Genomic DNA, 22,730 nt, shown 5'->3' on the forward strand with positions numbered 1-22,730 from the left:
CAAATGTTCGCTGTTTGCACTGGGCTGTTGGTGGCATCACTGAGTGAAAACACAGGGAGAGGACAATGTCTGCAAGTGTAACCAATGTGATCAGCGGCTTTGGTTTGTTCACACAGCTCAGAGATAATCAGATCTGTGTCACGTGTTGGGATTCCACAGCGCTGAGCTGGAGACGAAACGCTCGACTGGACCGCTTGCACGTTCCCCCCTCAGATGGGTCCCACCTGGGAAGAGAAGACGCCCAAAGACAACACGGAGGCGGGCAACACAGTCTGAGCTGAAGAAGATAAACCTGGTCCCAGCTGGTCTGAAACACCCAATACTCTCTCTAATACCTCATTTATCATCCACAACCACAGCAAGTATAAAAAGACCAGAAGAACTTTTGGAATAACGATTTTTAATATATAAAAACGTCAAACATCAAGTTCTGACTGAAAAACTATTTGCAATAAAAAAAATAAAAATGCTCACATTTTACATGGATAAGTGAATAAAAGGTCGGCAGCAAAGATCTCAAAGAAATTAAGTTAAAACAACATTATCACAACCGTCACAGCAAATATTAGCATCAGTGAGAGAAACAAACAGCAGAATCAGAGATCAGATGGCGTCGGGTCCATTGGTCAGACGATGTATCCGTACTTGCTGTCGTAGGTCACAGGTGCATACGCGTTGCTGTTGTCGGAGGGACGTCCTGCCACTTGCTCGCCGTAGAAGTTCTGACCTGGGCTGTTCCCTTGATAATACGTCACGTCCGGGTGCCGGGCGGTGCTCCGGCTCGTTACGCGACTAGTGGGGCGACTCTCTGGAGGCGGGGCGTCTTCCCTGGCCGGCATAGGAACATAACAGAAAGACAGCAAAATTAGTTCTGTAATAAGTTTCGTAATAAGTTTCGTAATAAGTTTTGTAATAAGTTTTGTAATAAGTTTTGTAATAAGTTTGTTCATGGTTATTGTAAAGATCCGGACAACAGGACACAGAGCTCATTTCACACTATTTAAGTCCGAACTGGCAGGTGTTGCTGTGCCCTAATGGAGCTTCTGCTGTCCTTTAGTGTGTGAATGAGATCCGCTGCTCGCTGTCGGGGGTGAGATGACTCAGGCTCACTCGGCTGCTTTTCTGCCTGCTCATGAGAATGAACTGACCGGACTCAGCGTGTCTGACACACATACATAGAGCCCATACCTCCACCAAGGCAGAGCAGCACTCCAATTATAACCGTACCACTGACAAAACAACAAAGCTGCTACCATGTGAGGCCCTATTCACAAACTGTAACCGGTGATGTTATGCTCTGTTGAACTGTGTTGATCCATTTTTTAGATATTCTTCTGACAGCCAGACAGACAAACACAGCTAAATTCACGTCTTCCTTGGGGGAGGTAATCAGATTCTCTGTGACCAGAACGTTACACCCGAACACTGAGACCAGGCTTTTCTCTGCTGTCGCCGCTCTTACACTCGCGCCCTGTATTTACTGCCTCTCCTCTTCTTAACTGTAAAATTGTCAGATTTTAAACTCAAACTCCAGCATGTAGCGCACAATTTCCGCCCTCAACATCCAAGGCCGGGAGCCACTTTGCATTTTGCATTCATGTAACTTTGCAATACCGGCTGGGATTTGCTCGTCTGTCAGAAAAGGCGTCTGTACGAATGATTACCTTGGACATTTTCTGCTCGTGTAGCAGCCGAGGTCTCTGAATTTTGCTGTTAAAGGGAATAAATTTGTTTTTGTTAAGCTGAAATGGGTAATAACACGCCTGTGGGACGGCTCCCTGGACGCACAGGCATCAATACACTGAACAAACACACTCCTACATTAAATACTTCCTACATGCTTCCCCCGTACTTTTCCCCCCAAGAATAAATCTTACTGTAATGGGCCCGCAGTATATACCTCCGCCAAGGCAGAACAAGTAATGTTTAATAAGTGGAAACAAAGTGTAAGTGAAACAAAGTGTAAGTGACTTAATGAAGTAAGTAAACAAGGTCAATTGAGTTTAACAGAGAAAATATTTCCTCGCATCATTTCATATATATGTATAGATTTAAGATTGATGAAGCCATTACAACGGTGATTCCATTAAGAGAGATGGAACTGAAACTGTCTTATGGCAACCGCTCTATCACCTATGATGAAAACAACAAAGCAAACCAACGTTACAATGGTGATAGTGAGGCGGTAGGAGGCGGCGCCTAAGTTCCCCTACTGTGATCTTAACGAGGTCGAGATCCTGCAAATCTGCGATCAAAACAAAGCCTGTTTATTTTCTTTCAGTCTCTGAGGCTGAACCAACATGTAACCAACGATTAAATCCTCTTCAAGTGCAGAGGGAAACAAAGAAAAGGCTCAGAAATGGCGACGGTGAAACAAAAAATGCGAATCAATGTAAATGCTGTGTGCGTAACGCTGTGGCAAACCACCATTTGCCTCCAACGCGCAGAGAAGAAGAAAGGAGTCAAAGATAAACGTTGACTACTTTCAGAGTTTGAAGTCGCTCTTGTCAACTCTGACTGTTTTGATCACGTCGCCGCGCCGCACAACCGCTATTTGTGCACAGTTATAGTTTTTTTTATTGCTGTAAATGTAAAGCTTCCACTGCATGACTCATCTCATCAGCCCCCCCTCCCCCTCCCCCTCCCCCCTCAGGATCTGCAGTGTTTGCCGTTCTCTTCCAGCAGCCTTAACTGACAGATGGGACGGCCGTGATTGTCGGTGGTGCTCAGACTTATATTGCTTTGCTCCGTCTCTCCACTGCGATGTCATTCTTCTTTAAATGGAGAAAGATGAACCTCGGCGTGTCGGATGCAGGAGAAGTCTGTGTCATCCGCTGCCTCCGAGCGGAACACAGCGCGCTCCTCCCACGCCGACTCAGCTCCTGCTTCAATATCTACTTTGAAGGCGTGTGGGCTTATGAGCCACAAGTCCAATTTTGGGGGAGGATTTATTTTGTGAACAAAAGAAGCTTTTTTTGCTGTTTACTTTCCTGCAGGAGTCAGAATAGAAGCTGAGCCGACACAGTATCGACCCGGCAGCCGCTCTGCGTTCAGCGCCTCCCTCGTCTTGAGGAGGACTGCAACATCTTCAACCAGAGCTTAGTGTGTTTGAAGTGCAGAGAGCCACCCACCAGCACCAGAACCAAAACTAGAATCAGCACCAGCACCAACACCAGCACCAACACGCTGCTCTGCACTTTCAAATGGACACAGAGTTTCACGTGCGTTCATGTATTTCAGTTTGTCTGATGCGGACAAAATTACAATTATTATTGGAAAAATCCATTCAGATTCAAGATGATTTATTTAAAAGAAATCAACAAACTAAATACTGTAAGAAATGGCTGTTGTTGCTATTGGTTGCCATAACGGGTAAATAGCATCTGATTCTGATGTGTTCTGTGTTATTTACTCGCACACAGAAGACGAATGCAGAGACAAACAAGAAGATGTTTGCTGTTTTCTCCAAGTTAGTTGTCGACTTGGGTGAAACGGCTCATTCTTCAAGGTGTCTCATGTTGACAGAGAGAATTCAGAAGGCAGAAAATTCATGTTTGTACGTTTCCTCTCTTCCAGTTTTACTTCCTTCTTTGGTGCCAAACACACAGTACTTGGCGAACAGTGTTCTCTGAGGGATTTAGCGGTTGTACTCCTGGTATATGTGAGTACTTTGGGGGAGTACTTGGTATCTGCTGCTTCTTTGTACAAGTGTCTCTGTAGGAGCAGAATTCTTAATGCCAGAACTATTTATTAGGGATAAATATTGGAGGCTTTTCTCACTCTCGCCTTGTCGACTCTGGCGCTCTAAATCAGGACGAGCGTGCGAGACACAATTATTAAACTCCCCAGAAATCCAAACTTGTTTTACGGACGTTTGTGTGTCGGGCCGGCTTATCTGCTGGAACAGGAAGGTTTTCGTCAAAAGGGTTTTATTTTGTTGGTGTTGTGAAGATTAACGGCGCTGCAGCTGCCTGGATGCTTCTGCTGCCAGAACTCAACACTCATGCATCATTCCTCCGTATGTCTCCATCAATCTGTCTCCCGCTAGGCCTGCCGTGTCGACTTGGCTCACGCTCACTAGCTTTTGGGTGAAATCGCAAATTATTCATCGTTATGTTTCAGCACGTGAGGGTTTCCTGCACGTCGTGAGCGTTTGTACGCTGGTCTAAAGGTGCTAAAGGCCATGTGGTAAAGCGGTACAGACCAGTTTAGTGCCTTTGATTGCTTTTTGGAAAGCAACAACCAAAACATGGAAGCGTACGGATCATAATGCTGCTTGAGTTGTGTTTTTGGACAGAAATGCGTAGAACTGTATCAGACTAGACTAGACTAGACTTGAATAGGCAACTTTTTTCGTCCAACTGTTAAACTCATGTTGCATCTCGTGAATTTTAGTTTACAACTTCAAAATACAACTTGGCCATCAATGCTTTGGTAATTCTAAAGGTATGAGTATCACAGTGAGGAACAATTACTCGATAAGTTTGACTTCGGAGCAGCATTGACGCATGTGCAGGTCAGGGTGCAGAATTCACAAACACTTTGCTGTCTGCAGAGGCGGCAGATGTTTGTTCTCAGGTCGGCTTTGAAGCTCTGAGATCAATAAACCCTTTAGAATCTAGTTTGTTTCTGCTCCCAAACCTCAACCTGAACGCCAGAGAGTCACAGAAACCTGAAATGAATCAACGTTCTGACGTCTTCTCAGTCTTGAGAGATTTCAAAGGCGTTTTCACTCAGAAGTGTTAATAAGCAAAGCCTCTGGATTCCTTTCTTATGATTCTGTGATGCCAAACAGCCTTGAATGTGCAGCCAACTCTGCAGAGGAGAGGCGGAGGGGGAAGTTAGCAGCCGCGCATTGAATAGCCGATCATTTTGGATGAATCCTAGGATTTCAGATAAAGTCAAAGGCAGAAGACGCATTAACAGTGATAATGTTCTGTAAGCAAACAGATTAGAGAACAAGACTCCAAACCAAATCATCCTAATACTGTAGCTGATTAACTGATAATCAGGATTACTCCTCATTAATTTGTTAACATTGTTGTGTTTGATTCCTCCCCCTGGCTTCAGGTCTTACACATGCTGCAGAGTGGATCGTAGCTTTTCATGCCCATACCTGCTTCGTGAGAATGTGTGGATGTTGAAGCTCACAGTTGTGTTTTCCGACATGTGACTCTCATCTGCAGCGGCGATATGTGGGAAGGATTCTGTAGGAATCCAGTGTGTGCTGTTATTTATCATCGGCTCGGTGGTTTCCCGGTGGCAGACGGGCTCATGTGTGTATCTGACTTCAGGCTGATACATGTTCAGTATCAATACGCCGGCGAGTATTTTAAGTAATAGATCAACACCCACACAGTTTCCAGCTGCGTGGCTTTTCACAGCAGCATCACATGAGACTCACTGCTGCTTCATTACTGCAGCATTTCCCTCTGTTTTGTGCACCGGGCTGTAGCTGATGAACCCGACAGAGGCGCCCCGGCTCCACAGGCTGCACAACCCGCCAACGCCTTAACTAGTGTTGATAAAGCATAAATCTCAACATGCCACTACGCGGAGAGCTGCCATCTCTCATGTCTCCGCTCCATCAAATACGGTGGGCGAGCCCAGCGTGTAAAGTGGATCTACTGCAGAGGGATGAATAATAACTTGCGTTTGAGTTCATCTGGGTTATAAATAAAGTGCTCTTCAGTGTGAGAAGCTGCCTGTGCTGCCAAATCAGCAACCGCAGCGTGAAACCAAAGTCCACCAGCGTCCTAAGAACATCAGGACTCTGTCAATCAAAGGTGTTGTTATTGTGGTTTCTGTCCCCTTGTAGCTTCATTAGGAGATGTGGGTCAACATTTTGGTCCTACATTTCTCGTCTTTAGTCGCCTTAACTGTGTGGCTAGTTGGTAAGTGTTTAACCATCTGACTAGCTAATATGGAACCTGAAGGAGGAACCTGGGAACTGAACAGATCTCAGCGTTTCTACGTGTTTATGCTTCAGCATTGTACCTGATCTCATTGGAGAACTCTTTGTCATATCGAGGCCTCTCTCTGCACTTCCACACCAAGAGCCAGATGAGGATCAGCACGATGATGACGAAGAGCAGGGAACCCACGACGGTGCCGACGATCAGCGCCGCTCTGTTTGGAGCTGAAAAGATCAAGAAATAATCAGTCTGTGTGAGTGAAAGAAGGAAGCGTTCTGCGATGGTGAAGAGAGTTTGAAGGATTCCACTCTGAGGGTGAATATGGAAAGAGTACAGAGTGCCTCTTTGAGCCCAGAACCAAAGGAGAAACAGGAGTCTGACTACAACAACACACTCCTTAGAAACTACCCCTCGATGTCCTCGCACTGCGGCTGACAGCTGTGATGCGTCTGTAGTTCTTGTCCTGAGGATAATTGTTCACAGATCTGCGGCTGCTCTGGTTTCAGGTGTTTTCAGTAAGAAAATTGAGCGTCGCCGTTAAAAACCAGACGCTCGAGGTGCAGAACTGCAACTACCATGACGCGTCAGCTGTGTCCATTATGTGAGATGAATGTGAAACGTGAAGCAGAGAGGGGAATTTTGGCACGGCAGCAAAGAGTGTTAGGCATTAAGAGGATGAGTTCTGGGTCTTTTCACCGTCACGTGTGTGTGTGTGTGTGTGTGTGTGTGTGTGTGTGTGTGTGTGTGTGTGTGTGTGTGAGGCTTCATCCTTACGTTTGTTGGCTTGCAGATTAATCTTGCAGCGTTCGGTGCCAACAGCGTTGTTCACTTCACAGAGGTAGAGTCCTGCAAAGCTCTGCGAGTGGTTGCTGATTACCAGCGTTCCAGATGCACTGTCTGACAGGAACACACACACACATGCACAGAGAGAGGAAAGGGGGAGGGGGGATAGAGGGAGACAGAGAGCGGGGAGGGAGGAAGAGAGGGTTACAATGAAGGAGATTCTCTATGGCTTCTCAGCCAGATTATGTTTAATTGAAGCTCTTGGCATTCAAATGAAACACACACACACACACACACACACACACACACACACACACACACACACACACACACACTCTTTGCTCTGCAGTGGCGTGGTGACATCAGCAGAGGTCACACTTACCCTGTGTGGCTGCAGAGGCAGGGAGGGGCCCTGCACTCTCTCTCCTCCACGAGTACTTTAAGGGTGTGGAACCTTCTGCAGACTCACAGTGCAGAGCCACGGCCTCGCCCACCATGGCCCCCCCCTCCACCCGGCACCTGGGCACCGACGGCTTCACTGCAACGACAAAGTGAAGGAGTCACTCAATCCTTCTCTGCGTTTGGTTCTATGAGACGGCTGCAGTGTTCTGGTGTTAAATCGTATTTAATTGGCGCTTCACGAGCCAAACTCGATCTGTGCCGCGTTCTCCTTCTACATTTCTCAGCTCACAGGATTTAACTCCTCCTCCCTTTCAAATCTCATCCCTCAGCCTTTTTGCTGGATTGCAGTGGATTTGAGACTTTATCATCTGGCAGAAAGAGAGAGTAAACATTCACTTAAGATGAAAGGACGAAGAGGCTGGAGACACATTGGAGACAAGCGTCTTCACCTTAAAGGGAGCCTCAGAACAGATCAGTCAGACCCAGATGTGACAGAGATATCACTGCAATGAGACAGAGCAGCTGAGAGAGGAGGTCCAGGCTGTAAATTGAGCTTAAATGTGACCCTGAATGTGAGGTCGTTGGATGAAAGAGCTCTATAAGGACCAAATCATTACGCCGTCTGCCGTCGCCACACTTTCAACACGCTGAAAGCTGAATTGCCTTCAGGCGAAATTGTCTTGGGGTGGCGGTGGCGAGCACAGACGTGGGTTTAGATCATCCTGCGTCTTTACTTCTTCTTCTCTAACTGCCCAATCTGTCCACCTCAGTATGAAAATTCAACAAACCAACAAAGCCATTTTGTTCCAGATTGAGCTTTTAGAGAGTAATGATGATAATAACGTGTGTGTGTGAGGGGTGTGTAGTGTGTAACGTGAGTCCTGAGCGGTTGTGCCAGGGGATGAAACATGAGTTCGGGCATAAATGATGCAGACAAGTGACAGGTGGACGCAACCCAATAACCTCCCCAGCCCCTCCCCCTACTCCCCCCTTACCCAGCACCACCAGGGACACCTTCCGCATGTCCACGCCGGGCGCCTTCTTGACTTTACACTGGTAGGTGGCTCTGTGGGCGGGCAACAGCACCGGGATGGAGAGCGAGGCGTCGCCGCGCGAAGGGTCACCGGCGGCAAAGTCCAGACCTTTGGCGAGGGCGTGGCTGTCGTGGACGAATTTCTTGCCGCCGCTGTAGGACAAGAGCTGAAGGAAAGGAAGCAGGAGTCAGTCAGTCAACCTGAACGCTGAGGTCACACCGCAGAGGATGCTGGGTAATGACTGCAGCGTTTCAATAACCTGAATGCAATTGAGGACTTTTGTAGAGACATCATCATCTACACTGTGTACTTGTCTGAATCAGCTGTACTTGGTCAGTGGTTGTGTTGGGTATAATTAAAACGTCTCCTGCCTCGGGGCACAAACGGGCGCCGTGTCTCCGTAAAAAAAAAACACAAACCTTCCCTCCCGAGACTCAGGCGCTAATGACTCGTTTAATTTGAAAGGCAAATGAGGTAAACAACTAATTTCTGTGAAATTAGAAAGGCGCGGGAAGTTCAGCCTCGCTCCAACACACACACACACACACCCGGCGCCAGATTGTCCGAATCCGACTACTGGTGTTAATCTGCGGAGAGGAGCGATGAAATTTTAATGGACTGGATGATTTAAAAGGCCGGCACGAGACGTTTCATTTGCCTTCGCGGTGACCTGGATGAGTCACACAAACACACACACGCATGATGTCGCTCACCAGCTGGTCCTTCTGCGTCGTGTCTGGACTGACCACCAACCATTCGATGTCGATCTCCCCGGTGTCCGAGGGGCCCGGCGTGTAGTTGCAGCCCAGAACCGCGCTCTGGCCCCGGGCCCCCTTGACGGTCTGCGGCCCTGTGGAGATCACCTCCAACCCTCCGGCACGTCCGATTTCTGTAGAATGTCAGAGAAGACTTGAGAACCTGACCTCAGATCGGAAATGTGTGATTTCACAAGCTGCTCTCATGTTACGTTCCGCTCCTGCACTCCACTTCCTGCTGGCCATTGACCTTTCAGCTCACCAAAGTAGAAGCAATCAAGACAATAGAGAGGAAGCTCAAGCAGAGCGACTTCCGCAAATCGTACAACAGAAACACAGCACTCGATCTACGGCCACTCAACCTTGACTGCAAATTGTGGCAAAACCAATTTTCGAAAATCAAAAGCCAAACAGTAAACTTTAATCCAACTCAGAGGAAATGCGGAAAAAAATTGTTTCGGGAAAAGTTCTGCAGGTCTGCATGGGATCAAACCCCAGGTCTGCATGGGTTCAAACCCCAGGTCTGCATGGGATCAAACCCCAGGTCTGCATGGGTTCAAACCCCAGGTCTGCATGGGATCAAACCCCAGGTCTGCATGGGATCAAACCCCAGGTCTGCATGGGTTCAAACCCCAGGTCTGCATGGGATCAAACCCCAGGTCTGCATGGGATCAAACCCCAGGTCTGCATGGGTTCAAACCCCAGGTCTGCATGGGATCAAACCCCAGGTCTGCATGGGTTCAAACCCCAGGTCTGCATGGGATCAAACCCCAGGTCTGCATGGGTTCAAACCCCAGGTCTGCATGGTGGCCAGTGCTGAAACTTGACCCCACACTGCCTCGGCTCATGTGGATATAATAACTATTTGGCGTTGTTGACACAGATCAAGTCGTACACAGAGGCACCGGGCCAAATTACAGCACACTGTTGTTGTCATCTATATATTTTCAAAGACGCAGGATCTCAAGGAGCTCAAGATGAAGCCAACATAATGGATGAATTTCGAACAAAAGGCAGGAAGGTATTGTGAGTGGTGTTAGCTGCATTATGGTCGCTGTTATAGGCCAAAACAATCTTTCAAAACAAGAGCTCAGAATCCAGCAGACTGGTTGAAGCAGGGGGGGGGGGGGGGTCATTACAACGACACAACAAACAGTCCTTCAGACTGAGAGTGTACTCAGCGCCCCACACTAACAATAGTACTTTTAGAATCATTCTGCAGGGGCGGAGAATGAAGGGCTTATCTTTTAATTTCACTTTTATCCACCAGGACACAAAACTGGCCTTAAGACATCTTTGTACACAAGGTTTGTACACAAGGCTCAAGTTCCAAAAGTGCCTTTCTAAAGCAGCTCCACATCTCTACAGAGTGTGTTTTGAACAGGGATAGGATCGGGCCGTGTTTGGAGATGTTTGCAGCCTACGTAAACAGCTCCGCCCCGAGGGAGAGCACAACGGCTCACATCCCTGGAACGTTAGGCGGCAAACAATCACCTGGAGGGCGAATTTCAAACCCCCATTGGCCAGGAGGGGAGCGCCATGGCAACACACCGGGAAGCCAACACCACCGAGGCAGCAGCGAGGGGAGCGAACAGACATGTGTGTTTGTGATGAAGATCCTGCCCCTGCCAGATAATGGACATCAAAAGTCGCTGGGAGAGTTGGAATTAATTTTCTTACCCGAGCTCAAGAGGCTGAACACAAAGGCAGAGAACCAGAGAGGACGGCCGAGAGACGAGAGCCTCCTGCAACGGCCTGCCGTCTGTTTGGACATGCTGAGCCGGATGAAGAGGAGAAAGAATGAAGGCAAGGCAACATCTGTAGCACCATCTCACATAGTTCAGCCTCACTGGACAATGGGAGTGAAAACAAGTTAGACAACAGTTTGATTCTTATCTCACTCTGTCATAAGACTGAACTCAAACATGCTACTTCATTAAGACTAACAAGGCTAAAACATAGGGTGAGATGTATAGAAATATAAGGAATATAGTGATGTCATCTTTCTTTTACCTGCATTCAGGTGTGTGGAGTCCAGCAGAGTGGAGCTCAGAGGATCACACAGTCACACAGCCCGGCAGCCTGCAGCCCTGCTTCCCCTTCTGTGCAGCACTTCCTCCTCATCAGCATAGAGCCGTCCCACTGGGCGGCTGCTCTACCTGCTCTACCTGTCGGCCCAGGTGGCAGAACTGGTGCAGCCGCCGCTCAGCTGTCGCCGTGTCAACCAACGACAGCTACTGTTACCACAAATGCAAAGGATGTAAAGTACGAGCACACAAAATCATTTAAGGTGAGGGCCAAAGAGAAAACAGAGGCATTAGACTTTCAATGAGCGAATACATGAATACAAAGAAAAGGAAAGGAAATAAAGAAATAAATAGCATTAAAACCTGTGAAAATGCTTTTTGGTAAAAGCAGCGCCCCGAGTTAAACAACAACACAAAGTAATCCCTCTATAACGAGCCTAACCGGAGGAGCATCTGTCCAATTAAATGCGGCTTATGGTGATGAGACGGAAAGGCAACGAACCCAAACGACACGAGGCGAAGTGGAGACGCGGCGAGGACGCACAACACACAAGCTGCTTCATCTGGATCGATCACAAATCATCAATATTCAGGCTTTGTGTTGTGTCTTTTGTATTTGAGGGGATGTGCTGAGACTTTAACAAAGCTCCTGGTCTTAACTTTGTGTTATCATACAAACAAATCGCCTTCCTTTACCTGAAGGTCAAAGTTAATATTCTGAAACACAAACGCAGAGCCGGTCGCCCTCAGCTCCTCCAGCCCGTCGCACAAACACACTGCTACTCTCCACACCCTTTGTGTTATTTGTTGTAAATAATTCACCCTGCACCTGTCCAGCTACCCACCCACCACACACACACACACACACACACACACACCGCCCCCCCTTCTGTCAGGTGTCCTTGGTCTCAATAATGAGGAAACCAACCAAGATCTCAAGTGACCAAAAAAAAACTGGTTATTCCACTTGAAATTGTTTGTGTGTGTGTGTGTGTGTGTGTGTGTGTGTGTGTGTGTGTTAGCTGGCTCCATACAGGTTATCATTGTGGCACACCTGCAGTGGAATGCCTTTACAATCACAGGAAATGATCGTAAAATGGTTTAGCGATGAAGGTTTACTCCAGCGGCCCACAGAAGAAGAAGAAGCCGAGTCAGACGTTCACGTTGGTAGTGCAGTCACGTTGTCTCACGTGTTCCTTGTGTCACAGAGGAGGAGGAGGAGGAGGAGGGATCATGATGAAGAGAGCAGCCTGCAGGCGAACCACTCTGTTTCATATTTAATGTTTTTGTGATTTTTCTTAACGCTGCTGTGCCAACAAACAGCAAAACCATCAGTGGGATCACCACGGCAACCTGAGCAGAGCCGTGGTCTCGTACTTTCATCGTCAAACCAACAATTTATTGACATAGTTATTTTTTCCATCCTGATTATTTATTCATTCAGAAACCGGTCTTGAATAGTTCAATCCAGGCTTTAAAGGTGTTCTTCACAATTCCATTTATTTATCATAAAAAAACAAAAACAAATAGTAAATTCTGTAAATTTCTCAATTCTTCTCAAGGAAAAAGATTACAAAGATAAACCCAACCCTTGATGTGTGTGTGTGGGCAAACAGCTGTGTATATTGCGTAATATGTACAACCGGCACTGCTGACTGAGCGATAGCAGGTCAGATATCCTGATGGTTGACCTTGAGCCCAGGTCACAATCAAAGCCGTTCACGCACATTTGTATTCATGTTGGGCTCAGAGTCGCCGATCAAACAAACAAACACCTCTGCTGCTCCACAATCAAAGAGCCTCTCACGCTTTCTGTTGCTTTTGTTGTCGTTTCCTCTCCAAGTAGGTCAGAGGTAGAGCGGCTCACCATCACAAAGGTCGCTCTGGCTCAGATAACTCTGCTGATACATAGAGCGCACAGAGGGGACACGCACACAGAGCGCACAGAGGGATCACACACACAGAGCCATCCCTCACTCAGGCTCCAACATGACGGCGGAGGTTTGGGACGTTATCGTGGTCGGAGCCGGGTTGTCTGGACTGAGTGCGGCTCATCTGCTGAGGAAGAGGAGCTCTGGGCTGCGGGTGCTGGTGCTGGAGGCGAAAGGTTGGTGGGCGTTTGTTAGGTTTTATAAACAACAGGAAGCTTCAACACCTAACCTGGTATACTCATGATGAAGACAAATGTACTCCTCCAGATCGAGTGGGCGGACGAACGCTGTCCTGTGACATCCCAGCAGCCAATGGGGTCGACCGGTGGGACTTTGGCGGCCAGTGGGTGGGCAGGTAAACAAAAGAGGACAGACGGGTTTCAGTGCACAATGATGGGATTACATGCTGGGAAATGTAGAGGAAGTTAAATGTTAGAGAATGTGTGTGTGTGTGTGACATCATCTCTGTTGGAAGGGTTACGATTCTGATTCAAAGTGAATTCATTGTCGCTGCTTGTTGACATTCAAACAAGAACATCTGTTGTACCAACATATCACATGTGCTGTAACAGGGATGACACACACACACACACACACACACACACACACACACACACACACAAACACACACACTTGTGGTGTTTTAATGTCGTCATTGTGATGATAAACAAGAATCAGACGGGGATAATTTGCTTACAGTCAAACTTTTGAGGTGTGTGTGCTTGTGCCAACAGCTACGGTAACTGTAGGTTGTGTGCTGCACACACACACGGGAATACACACACACATGTAGGCGTCTGTGTTCCACCCCGTAAACACTTCTTCCTCTTGCCCTTTGAAAGCTACAGAAAGCGGACGTGAGGTCAAAGGTAAACAAACCCACTGAGCAGCAGCATGCAGGCACAGATGATGAACAACATTTCAAACTTTGTTAAAAATGATCAAAAATGGAAAAACATTAGCAGGAATCTTTAAATAAGGAGCACTTATCCAAAACAACATTACAAAGTGCTTCAGCCCAACACAAACACATTAGAACAAACTGTAACCATTACTGAAGCATAAAGTGCAGGAGTGGAATGGAGAAAGGAACAAAACATTAAGATACTGTACCTAAAAGCAACGCCATCAAAAAGAGTTTAAAGAAGAGGTTTCTACTGATTTAGCACAAAGCCTGAGCTCCTCCAGCAGGTCCCTGTATGAGGACATCAGGCTGTGGATAGGTGGAGTCTGGGGGGGCGACTCTGGGGCCTTAAAAGTAATCAGGAAAATCTTCAAAGTCCAAAGTCTCACTGTGCTGCTGAAAGTGAAGACCAAATGTGCCGGAGTCAGAAGTTCAGCTGCGGCATTCCGTCCACGTGCGGCCGCTTTTTGAGTTATACCTGTTAGAAGTCCATCGCAGTCCGATCCTGAGGAGATGAAGGCGCGTATGTGAATTTAAATGCATCAGGGACATTACCAAGAATCATAATGGCTTCTTGTTACACGGTCTGATGGCAGGCGGGCGGAATGAAAGAGCAGCTAAAGCGCTTTGGTCCTGACGCCTGGCCAAACTTTCAAGGGACGCCACAGCGCACACACACACATTACTCTGAACATCTACTTTCAAAGTTGTTGGGGAATACGTCACACACACACACACACACACACACACACACGCCGCTTGACAGACACGATCCTCTGAGCATTTTAAACGGGTGATTTGATCGGGCGCTGCTTGATTTAATGGAAATTCCACAACGCGCCGCCTGCAGATCGCCCAATGAAAGTCTCAACGTTCCCTTCTCTATTCAACGTTACATTTCCTCCTTCCTCCCTGTAAAGCGTGCCTCCAAACGGCCTCACACACATTCACTCAGACATCCGCTAATCGGGATTCTGTAAGGTTTTGTGAAGACGTCTTCTCTCGTGCTGCTGCGTCTCTACTCCAGAGCTCGTGTGTTGATTTCTTCCTCTCACACTCACACACATCTCTTCTAAATCCCTTTCACTCTTTACACAGCAAATATCTCACTGTCTCTTTCATTCCCTCGTCTATGTACTTGGTAAATAAAGTCTTTCCATGATTCTGAGCTAAAAATAAAAGGAAGTATTGCCCACAGACGTACTTCAGCTTTAAAGCCTCGTCGTGTCCATTGTGATGTACAGGAAGTCTCAGGGGAAATCTCAAACGAGCCGATTGTATGTGCGTATTATTAAAAAACGGAGGGCAGTACAATTTAGAGTTCACCCGAGTGGGAATAATTACACGTTCTATTATGGTCCCGGCCTCCTGAAGGCTGAGGAGCAGAATGTCAGCCTGACCCCTGAACACTGAAGGGAGCCGCCATCGTGTGGTGGAAATGACATGACGCACGGCGGGAACACTCTCCTCTCACACGCCGTGCAGGGTTGAGTTTAACTCTGAATAATCTCCAACTCACTTGGTACAAACGCATCAATGAAGGTAATTAAGATGGGATTTATGCAATGATTTGACATTAATGGGTTTAAACTTCTTGACAGTTGACTGCTGATTGTTCTTCTTCTCTTCTTCTCGCTTCTTTTGGCCCGAACAGCTTTTCAGAACATTAAATAACCAGGATGCTAGGATAGATGCTCTGTATTCGCTTTGATCCCTCAGGGAGCAGGAGAGGAGCTGTGCCTCCAGTTTGAGCAGACAGCATTCATAAACTAAAAGCGAACCCGCAATAAAATGGGATGCAAATGCTTCAAGCAATACAATCAAAACTCAAAAACAAACCCATGCAACCCCATGCAAAACCTGCGCTGATTCCTGATGCTTATAATGTTGGATTGTGTTGGATTGTGTTGGTTTTGTTGGTTTTGTTGGTTGCTGGCTGCGTATTTCTTCTTCCCAGCTCTACTTCACATTTAAGCATTCTGAACTCAAGTCAGTTGTGGATCCTGCTCTAAGATCCAACAGAAAGCAGGAGCCTTGGATCAATCCCTTCAGCCTGAAGGCGAGAGAACAAGGAGGCCCTGACAAACACACACTCAGGACCGACACACGCTTATGTTAACTCTGTTTTTCCATAAACAATAGATATGAGTCTGCTTTCATACAAATCTCTCTCTGAAAGGAGGACGGAACATTGCTTGAAAACGTTCATGAGGATGACGACTGGCACTCACTGCAAATGTCAGATCTATTCTCAGTTGTACAGGAAGTGGAGGGTGTTGTTCAGTCATTAGTGTGTGCCAGGAGGGAACGTCTTCTCCACGAGAGTGTGTAACTCACCAAAGAGCCCTGATTGTGGATGAATCATCACGTTCACTGAGGCTGCTGTGAAACATTTATCCTTAATGTTCCTTAATTTATCCTTAATCCTCAACTGATTATCGTGTGTATGGTAAGGATAAGGATCAGGATCAGGATCAGGATCAGGCAGATGTCTCCGCTGTTTACTGCACCGGCATAGTTAAGATTGGAGCATGTTGTGGTGGTGATGTGTGTGTGTGTTTAGACTGCAGCTCTTTGCATGTGCATGCGTCCACTCAGACACACACACACACCCTTCATTTGCACGGCAGGACAACAACAACATTGACGGCGGCGGCAGCGGCAGCGACAGCAACAGCAAAGCGCCGCTCGGTGCCGAGGACGCGCGAGAAATGTAAAACAGCTGCGGAGAGGCGAAGATGGAGAGAATACAAACAGGACTATGTGTTGAGACCGAGCAGAGATGTTGAAGTTAAACTCTGAGCTCCTGTCCATCTCCCGTCTCTGCTTCTGCTCATACGTCTGATCCTCTTCGTAGTCTCGATGTTTGATCTGTTGCTGTAATGTTTCGCCTCCATCAATCACCTGACGCTCCATTTATCTCTCTTCCATTTTTGGGGAAAGGAGATGAAGCTCCTTTCCAATCCATCAACAGGCCTCACAGCTTTCAGATGCTCGTTAGTGGAAATGTGGTCTTTGAATTAACACAAATGTACAAGATTAACCCTGCGGCCTCTGCCTGGCATGAGCAGACCGGGTTGGGCGCGTTAGATATCTATTTCCGTATCTACTGGACCTGGAAGGACTTCTCCGTTCCTGCCTCACCTAGGAGAGACGTTCCTACATGGATCCCTTTGCTCGTCCCATAGAAACCTCTCTCTCATCTGCTGAACCCCTCTGATGATCCCTCTGAAAGCCTCTTGTCAGGTTTGAGGTCCCCTCTCAACACCCACAGGTTTTGGGAGGAACTCATTCCAATTCAGCTGGCGTCCCCTTCCTTGAACCCCGGCTTGGTCTTACAGCACTTAGTGACTGAGATCGGAGAGAACGCTTCCACTCCTGAGCTGGTTTGAAGAAAGTGTGCGTTGTCTCCTTTAACATGACTTTGATGGAGGTTTGAACAGCAGAGATCAGGGTTCCTCGCTCTGCGTCTACATTTGATTTGTTGCTGTAAAGACTCGCTTCGCCGTCTCGTCTCTGAGCTCAATTCTCTAAAGTCAGATCAGCTGCAATCAAGATTCTGTAGCAGCGAGTCAAGAGGTCCTAAATCCTTCAATCTCCCTGCTTTTTACTCGTCTTCCTCCTCCCTCTTTCAGAACACAAACGCACATCCTGGAGCTCATCGAGGAGCTGCGCCTGGAGACTTACCCACAATTCAACACCGGCAAGAAAGTGCACCACATGGGCCGACCGGGCGCCAAGGTTCGCACCTACGGCACCAGCATCCCCGCTCTGTCGCCGCTGGTGCTGCTGGACCTCACCCAGCTCCTGTGGAAGGTGAGACCTTGTTATCGCCCCAATGTCAAGTTCAAAGCTGTTATTGGTTGAGGCCAATGTTTCCACCTGTCGAAAGAATAACAAAATGCAGCATCGAACAATATTCCAGACTGATGCAAACAACTTCTCTCTTGTTGCAATCTCCCGAGCGCACAGGGAGGGAAAACGCACCAAATAAATGCTTTGCCGTAGCGCTTGAAGCTCATTTATCACCCTGGGCGTCGCGTCCAACCTTCCCGGCTCAGATAAATGTCTGGACCACAGTTTGAAAATGTGGCAAATAAAGGCGAGATCACATTTTTGATTGCCCGAGAAGCAACCTGCAGTATTTTTGAAAGTTATCTCTCCTTTCATCAGTGGGTAGCTTTTTGGTCCACAGTCTGTGTGTGTGTGTGTGTGTGTGTGTGTGTGTGTGTTGGTGCTCATGCCTGGTTGTGTTATGTGCCTGTAGATGGACAGGTTGTGTGCCACAGTGTGTGTTCAGGACCCTTCCAGGACCCCGAACGCAGTAGAACTGGACAGCATGACCCTTCACTCGTACCTCAAACAACACGCCTGGACTCAAGGTACAGAGCCTTTGCGTGTCAACTTTGTGTTGAGTTTGAAGGTTGTTGTGCTGTGTGTGTGTGTGTAACGTGTGTACTGCAGTGTCTGTCTTTGTCGTACTGTATATTCAAGCATCTCTTCTCCTCCAGACCTCAGGGAGGAGATGGGGCTGTGCAGCAGGTCCGTCTTTGGCATGGAGCCGTCTCAGATGTCCTTCCTGTACTTCCTGGCGTACGCGGCGGCGGCCGGCGGGCTCCTGCCGCTGTTGGAGAGCACACCAGGTTCTGCCCAGGAGCTGAAGATCAAGGTAGACAGCCGATGGTGATCTGAGCCTGTTTTCCAGCCTCTCCTCTTCCTCTTCCTCTTTCTCCATCTCACACTTCTGGCTGTGCTCCAGTATCTGCTGGACTTCCTGTTTTTTAGTCCTTCAACATGAATGTTCCAGTCCTACGTCTATTTTTGTGCCCGCTCATTTCTGAACCCTGCGTCTCCCCCGGCAACAGCGAGCAGCCTTCAGGCCTCACACACGTCTACACACACACACCACAGAAAGCTTTGTTCCGTTTACTTTCTGCAGCCTCACATTGTTTCTCAGTTCCTGGAGGAAATCCTAATGAGCAGCACTGCCACAGCTGCAGACGCCTGGAACTATGAAACGCACATCAACATGTCTCTCATCGTAGCTTTTGTATCACATTTTGACTCTGTGCTGTGCTATTTCATGCTTTTATACTTCTAAGTACGTCTGGAACACTCTTAAATACTCAAGTGAGCACCTGTGTGATCGCTCAATTGACAGGAAAATGAAGTACCTGCAGTCTAAAATGAGCCGATCAGTCACACTACAATCAACATTTTACATATTTTGTCACATTTTCCAACATTATATTGACTTTGCAGCTCATATTAAGCAAAAGAAAATGTCCTTGAGTTTCCTTCCTGTGAGCCCTGGCTTCCATTCTGGCTTCCATCTCCTCTGTGATGCAAAGTGAAAGCGTGGAGCCGGACTGTAATATCTGTCTCTCCACAGGGGGGCACCCAGCAGCTTTCCGAGCGTCTGGCGGAGCGTGTGGGATGGCAGAACGTCCGGCTGGGCTCGGCTGTGACCGCCATATGGCAGGTGGAGTAAAGTTAACGGCTCACTCGGGGTCTGATGAGGCGCGACGCAGAGATAACGCCGTCCTCGCACCGTCGCCCGTGAGGACGCTGTCTGCTCTGCATCGCCGCCTTCATCCTCCCTTAGCGGACACGGGCCTAAAGTGTGCAGCCTCGCCCTGCAGTACGCCTCGCTGCCACGCTGATTACACACATACACACTGACACACTGCATCCATTGATTGATAATTGGAGGATGAACGGAGGAGAGAGACATTAAGGGAATAACACTGTAGGAACGATCTTTAACACTAATATTACTGCTCCTCTTCCTCCGTGCCTTATGACTCCTGTCCCTTATTACTCTTCCTCCACGTCCTCACTCCTCCGCCTCCTCATCTCCGTCCCGCTCCGTCTCCTTCTGTTATTACTACTTGGTCTTCATACTCCTTCTGTCTCATCCTCCTATTATTCCTTCCACTCCTCTTTCAGACTGAAGACATTTCTGTGATGCGCAGGCAAGAATGAACAGACAGAATGAAATAAATCATTGTTTTTAGTACGAATGATAACCAAATGGCGTGCGTTTCAATTTTGCACAGATAAGGCTTGAGAAGCGGCAGAGAGTGTAAAAAAAATTCAGTCTCATTTCCAATTCCTTTTTCGTTTAATTCCGCTGAAATGTCATCAGTCACATCCGTGTGAGATAAAGAAGGAGAGCAGTGGGAAGGACGGCAGAGTGCGGATAGTCTTCTCTGCTCTGTAGTTTGTGTGTACTTGGCCCCGGTCCCTTGGAAATATGTCGCCACGCTCTCCTCGATTCAATTGCTGGCTGATTTGGCTTCTGTGAGACGTTTCCAGGCAGGCAGGTCTATTTTAAGGGACGCAATTGTAAAAGCAGCGTCGCCTTTAGTTTTCAATCTTTCACCTCAGAACAGCCGGAGGTCCCCGCTCTCATAAAGTGAGGCGTCCTCGCGGACACAGCATACACCTACAGCTGCCTGGGATGTGTACGTCCAGAGTTACACACTTTTGGACTTCCGTCCTAAAAGAAAAGCGAGAGACTGACAAAATGTGATTCATCACCGTAACTGCAGCGGCGGGTCGACGTGTCAGGTGAGAGTTTGGAAGTGGAAATGCTTCCGAACCAAGGGGAGGGGAGCGTCTGTCCCGTAGTCCCACAGGTACAGCGTCCATATTCATGCTGCTTCTAACTCCATTCTGCTCCCTCAGGTGTTCAAGCTCTCACCTGAGGCTCCGACCCAAAGTCAGCAGAGACACGGCCGGAGCTATAGGGCCATTCAATATGTATACAATATCTGAATACACGCCCGGCAGCTAAACACATGTCTGAACCTGGCATCTCAAAGGCGTGACGGAACACACACCCACGCCTGTGTAGCACCAACACACACTGCAGAGTTCAGCTCCCAAGGACAAAATCAAGCAATCGAAATTTCAAAACATGTCAACCAGAACACCTCTGAACATGTGAACCTATGGGGTCAGAGTTGCCCCCGGTTACCATCTTTGGTCTGTGTGTAATGTATTTAAACAGTGCTAGTCTGGGAGGTTACACACACATCCATTTAGCTTTACCCCAAACAACAGGAGGAGAGCAGCGACCCGGCCATCTTTACACTCCCTCGGCTCCCGAAACAGAACTACTGTTTATGTTCTGGCTGAAGTGAAGTGACCGTGTGCATAAAGTCCAACACGGAGTGAACGACGGACGAGGCGCTGCAGCCAAAACTAGTAATTCAAGAGCCGTAACGATCGCAAAGGTGAAACATTGTTAGTTTTGGGCAACGGCTCAAATGTTGTTGTTTGTGGTAAAGTGTCCAACCTGTGGCGTTGGTAGGATTGGATTTGCTGAGTTTGATCCATCGAACCTTTGAAAAACATTCATCTCCTGCGCCGCAGCCGTTCAATGAAACACAGGTAGAGTCTAAATATAATGTGCTGACTCCATTCAGCTGTGTTTCTGTTTGCGTGTGTGCAGGATGATGAGTGGGCTCAGGTGAAGACGGCCGCCGACAGCCTCCTGTGCCGAGCTGTGATCGTCACCTGCCCTCCTCATTTGGCAGGTCAGTGTGCGTCACACCGCCTCTGTCAACACACTAATGAAATTCTCACTCATGCCCACTCGCTCGCAAAGCAAAGTCTGTCAAACGTGTCCGACGGCTCATCCCGGCAGATGAATGCGGGGCTTTTCCTTCGCTCTCATTTAGCGCCGCTCGGGTGGCGTCGAGTTTAGAAGCGACAGGCCCGGGCGGACCGGATTGGATTGGATTGGATCCGGTGCGGGGGTTGCGACCGCAAATGGGGTCGGGCGGTACACAGCGCGGCCGTTTGATGGTGGAGAGTAGGAAGGTGAAAGTGGGAATGGCGTCACTGCTGATCTGAGCTGTGCCAACTAACCTGACTGCCAACCACAACTCCAATATGAGCCGCAAACAAGCCGCATCCATTTACTCTCTCATGTCTCTGTTGTCTCATCAGAGGATCAGGATCAGCCTCCTCTTGTGTCGTACCTGTAGTACAGTCATAAGTAGTAACACACCTCACTGCACCTGCGAATGATCAAAACATTGGACTTTTGTCTCTACAGGAGTCAGATTCCTTCAGTGTGACAGAATAAACTTGTTTTTTGGAGTAAATTAATCTGTTGCCGGTGTTTGTTTGCGGCCGGTGAACACATTTGTTACTCAGAGCGTCGTAGTCAGATCTGTGGGCCGAGGCCAGGACTCCTCAATCAGACGGGTTAGAGACGAGGGCTGAATTATGCAGCAAGGATCCTCTGGCTAGCACTCACAGTACTGTCACTCTCTTTGGCCTTAAAATGGCGTTGGGGGGGGGGGGGGGGGGGTCCTCAAACGCCGAGTCAGGGCCGTTGATTGAAACGTCACCTCTCAGGAATGAATAAAGGGTAGTTTACTTTAAAGGGTAAAGTTCCTTTGCCTGAGTCGGGGTGGAAATGGAGATTATGACCCGAGCTGATTCAAGTCCCTCTCTCTCCTTCTCTCTCTCTATCTCTCTCTCTCTCTCTCTCTCTCTCTCTCTCTCTCTCTCTCTCAGACGTGTAGATTGATGCCGTCGGCTCTATCACGCCGAGTCGCCTCTAACAAACTGACAGATGTTTGGTTTTCACATCTGCAGTCACTTGATTTGGAGCAAACAAGCAAAACAAGTTGACTGATGAATGAATGAATGAGTGAGTGAGTGAGCGAGTGAGTGTGTGAGTGACTGCAGGGCTGAGGCGTAGGAAGACGGACGCATTTACATTTACAAACACAAACAGCGAGTATGAGTTGGTGCCTTTTCCCCGATCCATCAGATTTATCCTCCTCTCGCCTCCTGGATTTATCTCTCTGTTCATCCATCCATCTTTTATAATGAGCACTGGCGCTTTTCCCTTTTTTTTTAATATATTTCCTCACTCACTTCAATGATTTATGAACTGCACGACTGCGTGTGATTGCTGTGCGTGGAGAGACGAGCGTGTTAGCGGCGTATCTCGCA

At 47.9% G+C, this 22,730-nt stretch overlaps 2 protein-coding genes across 2 annotated transcripts in view; one reads left to right on the forward strand and one right to left on the reverse strand.

The window, feature by feature from the left end:
- Positions 1-377: 377 nt before the first annotated feature.
- On the reverse strand, positions 378-11,876 carry vsig8a (V-set and immunoglobulin domain containing 8a). Its single transcript, XM_076159974.1, has 10 exons — positions 11,861-11,876; positions 11,280-11,709; positions 10,903-11,126; positions 10,570-10,738; positions 8,848-9,023; positions 8,096-8,300; positions 7,081-7,236; positions 6,690-6,812; positions 5,998-6,139; positions 378-828 (listed from the first exon to the last, which is right to left on the reverse strand). Exons 4-10 carry the CDS (start codon positions 10,661-10,663, stop codon positions 627-629), a joined length of 1,098 nt encoding a protein of 365 aa, XP_076016089.1. The 5' UTR covers positions 10,664-10,738; positions 10,903-11,126; positions 11,280-11,709; positions 11,861-11,876; the 3' UTR covers positions 378-626.
- An 851-nt stretch (positions 11,877-12,727) lies between these two features.
- LOC143008282 (putative flavin-containing monoamine oxidase A) overlaps positions 12,728-22,730 on the forward strand; it is a 29,484-nt gene continuing 19,481 nt past the window's right edge. Inside the window, exons 1-7 of the mRNA XM_076159963.1 lie at positions 12,728-13,023; positions 13,115-13,202; positions 17,387-17,567; positions 18,019-18,133; positions 18,263-18,420; positions 19,144-19,233; positions 21,211-21,295. Coding sequence (XP_076016078.1) covers positions 12,906-13,023; positions 13,115-13,202; positions 17,387-17,567; positions 18,019-18,133; positions 18,263-18,420; positions 19,144-19,233; positions 21,211-21,295 — 835 coding nt within the window. The 5' untranslated portion in view covers positions 12,728-12,905. The remainder of the gene's footprint in view (positions 13,024-13,114; positions 13,203-17,386; positions 17,568-18,018; positions 18,134-18,262; positions 18,421-19,143; positions 19,234-21,210; positions 21,296-22,730) is intronic.

The sequence above is a fragment of the Genypterus blacodes genome, unplaced genomic scaffold (genome assembly GCF_046128005.1).
Source record: "Genypterus blacodes isolate CSIRO-AG114 ecotype Tasmania unplaced genomic scaffold, CSIRO-AGI_Gbla_v1 ptg000101l_1, whole genome shotgun sequence".
Lineage (NCBI taxonomy): Eukaryota > Metazoa > Chordata > Actinopteri > Ophidiiformes > Ophidiidae > Genypterus > Genypterus blacodes.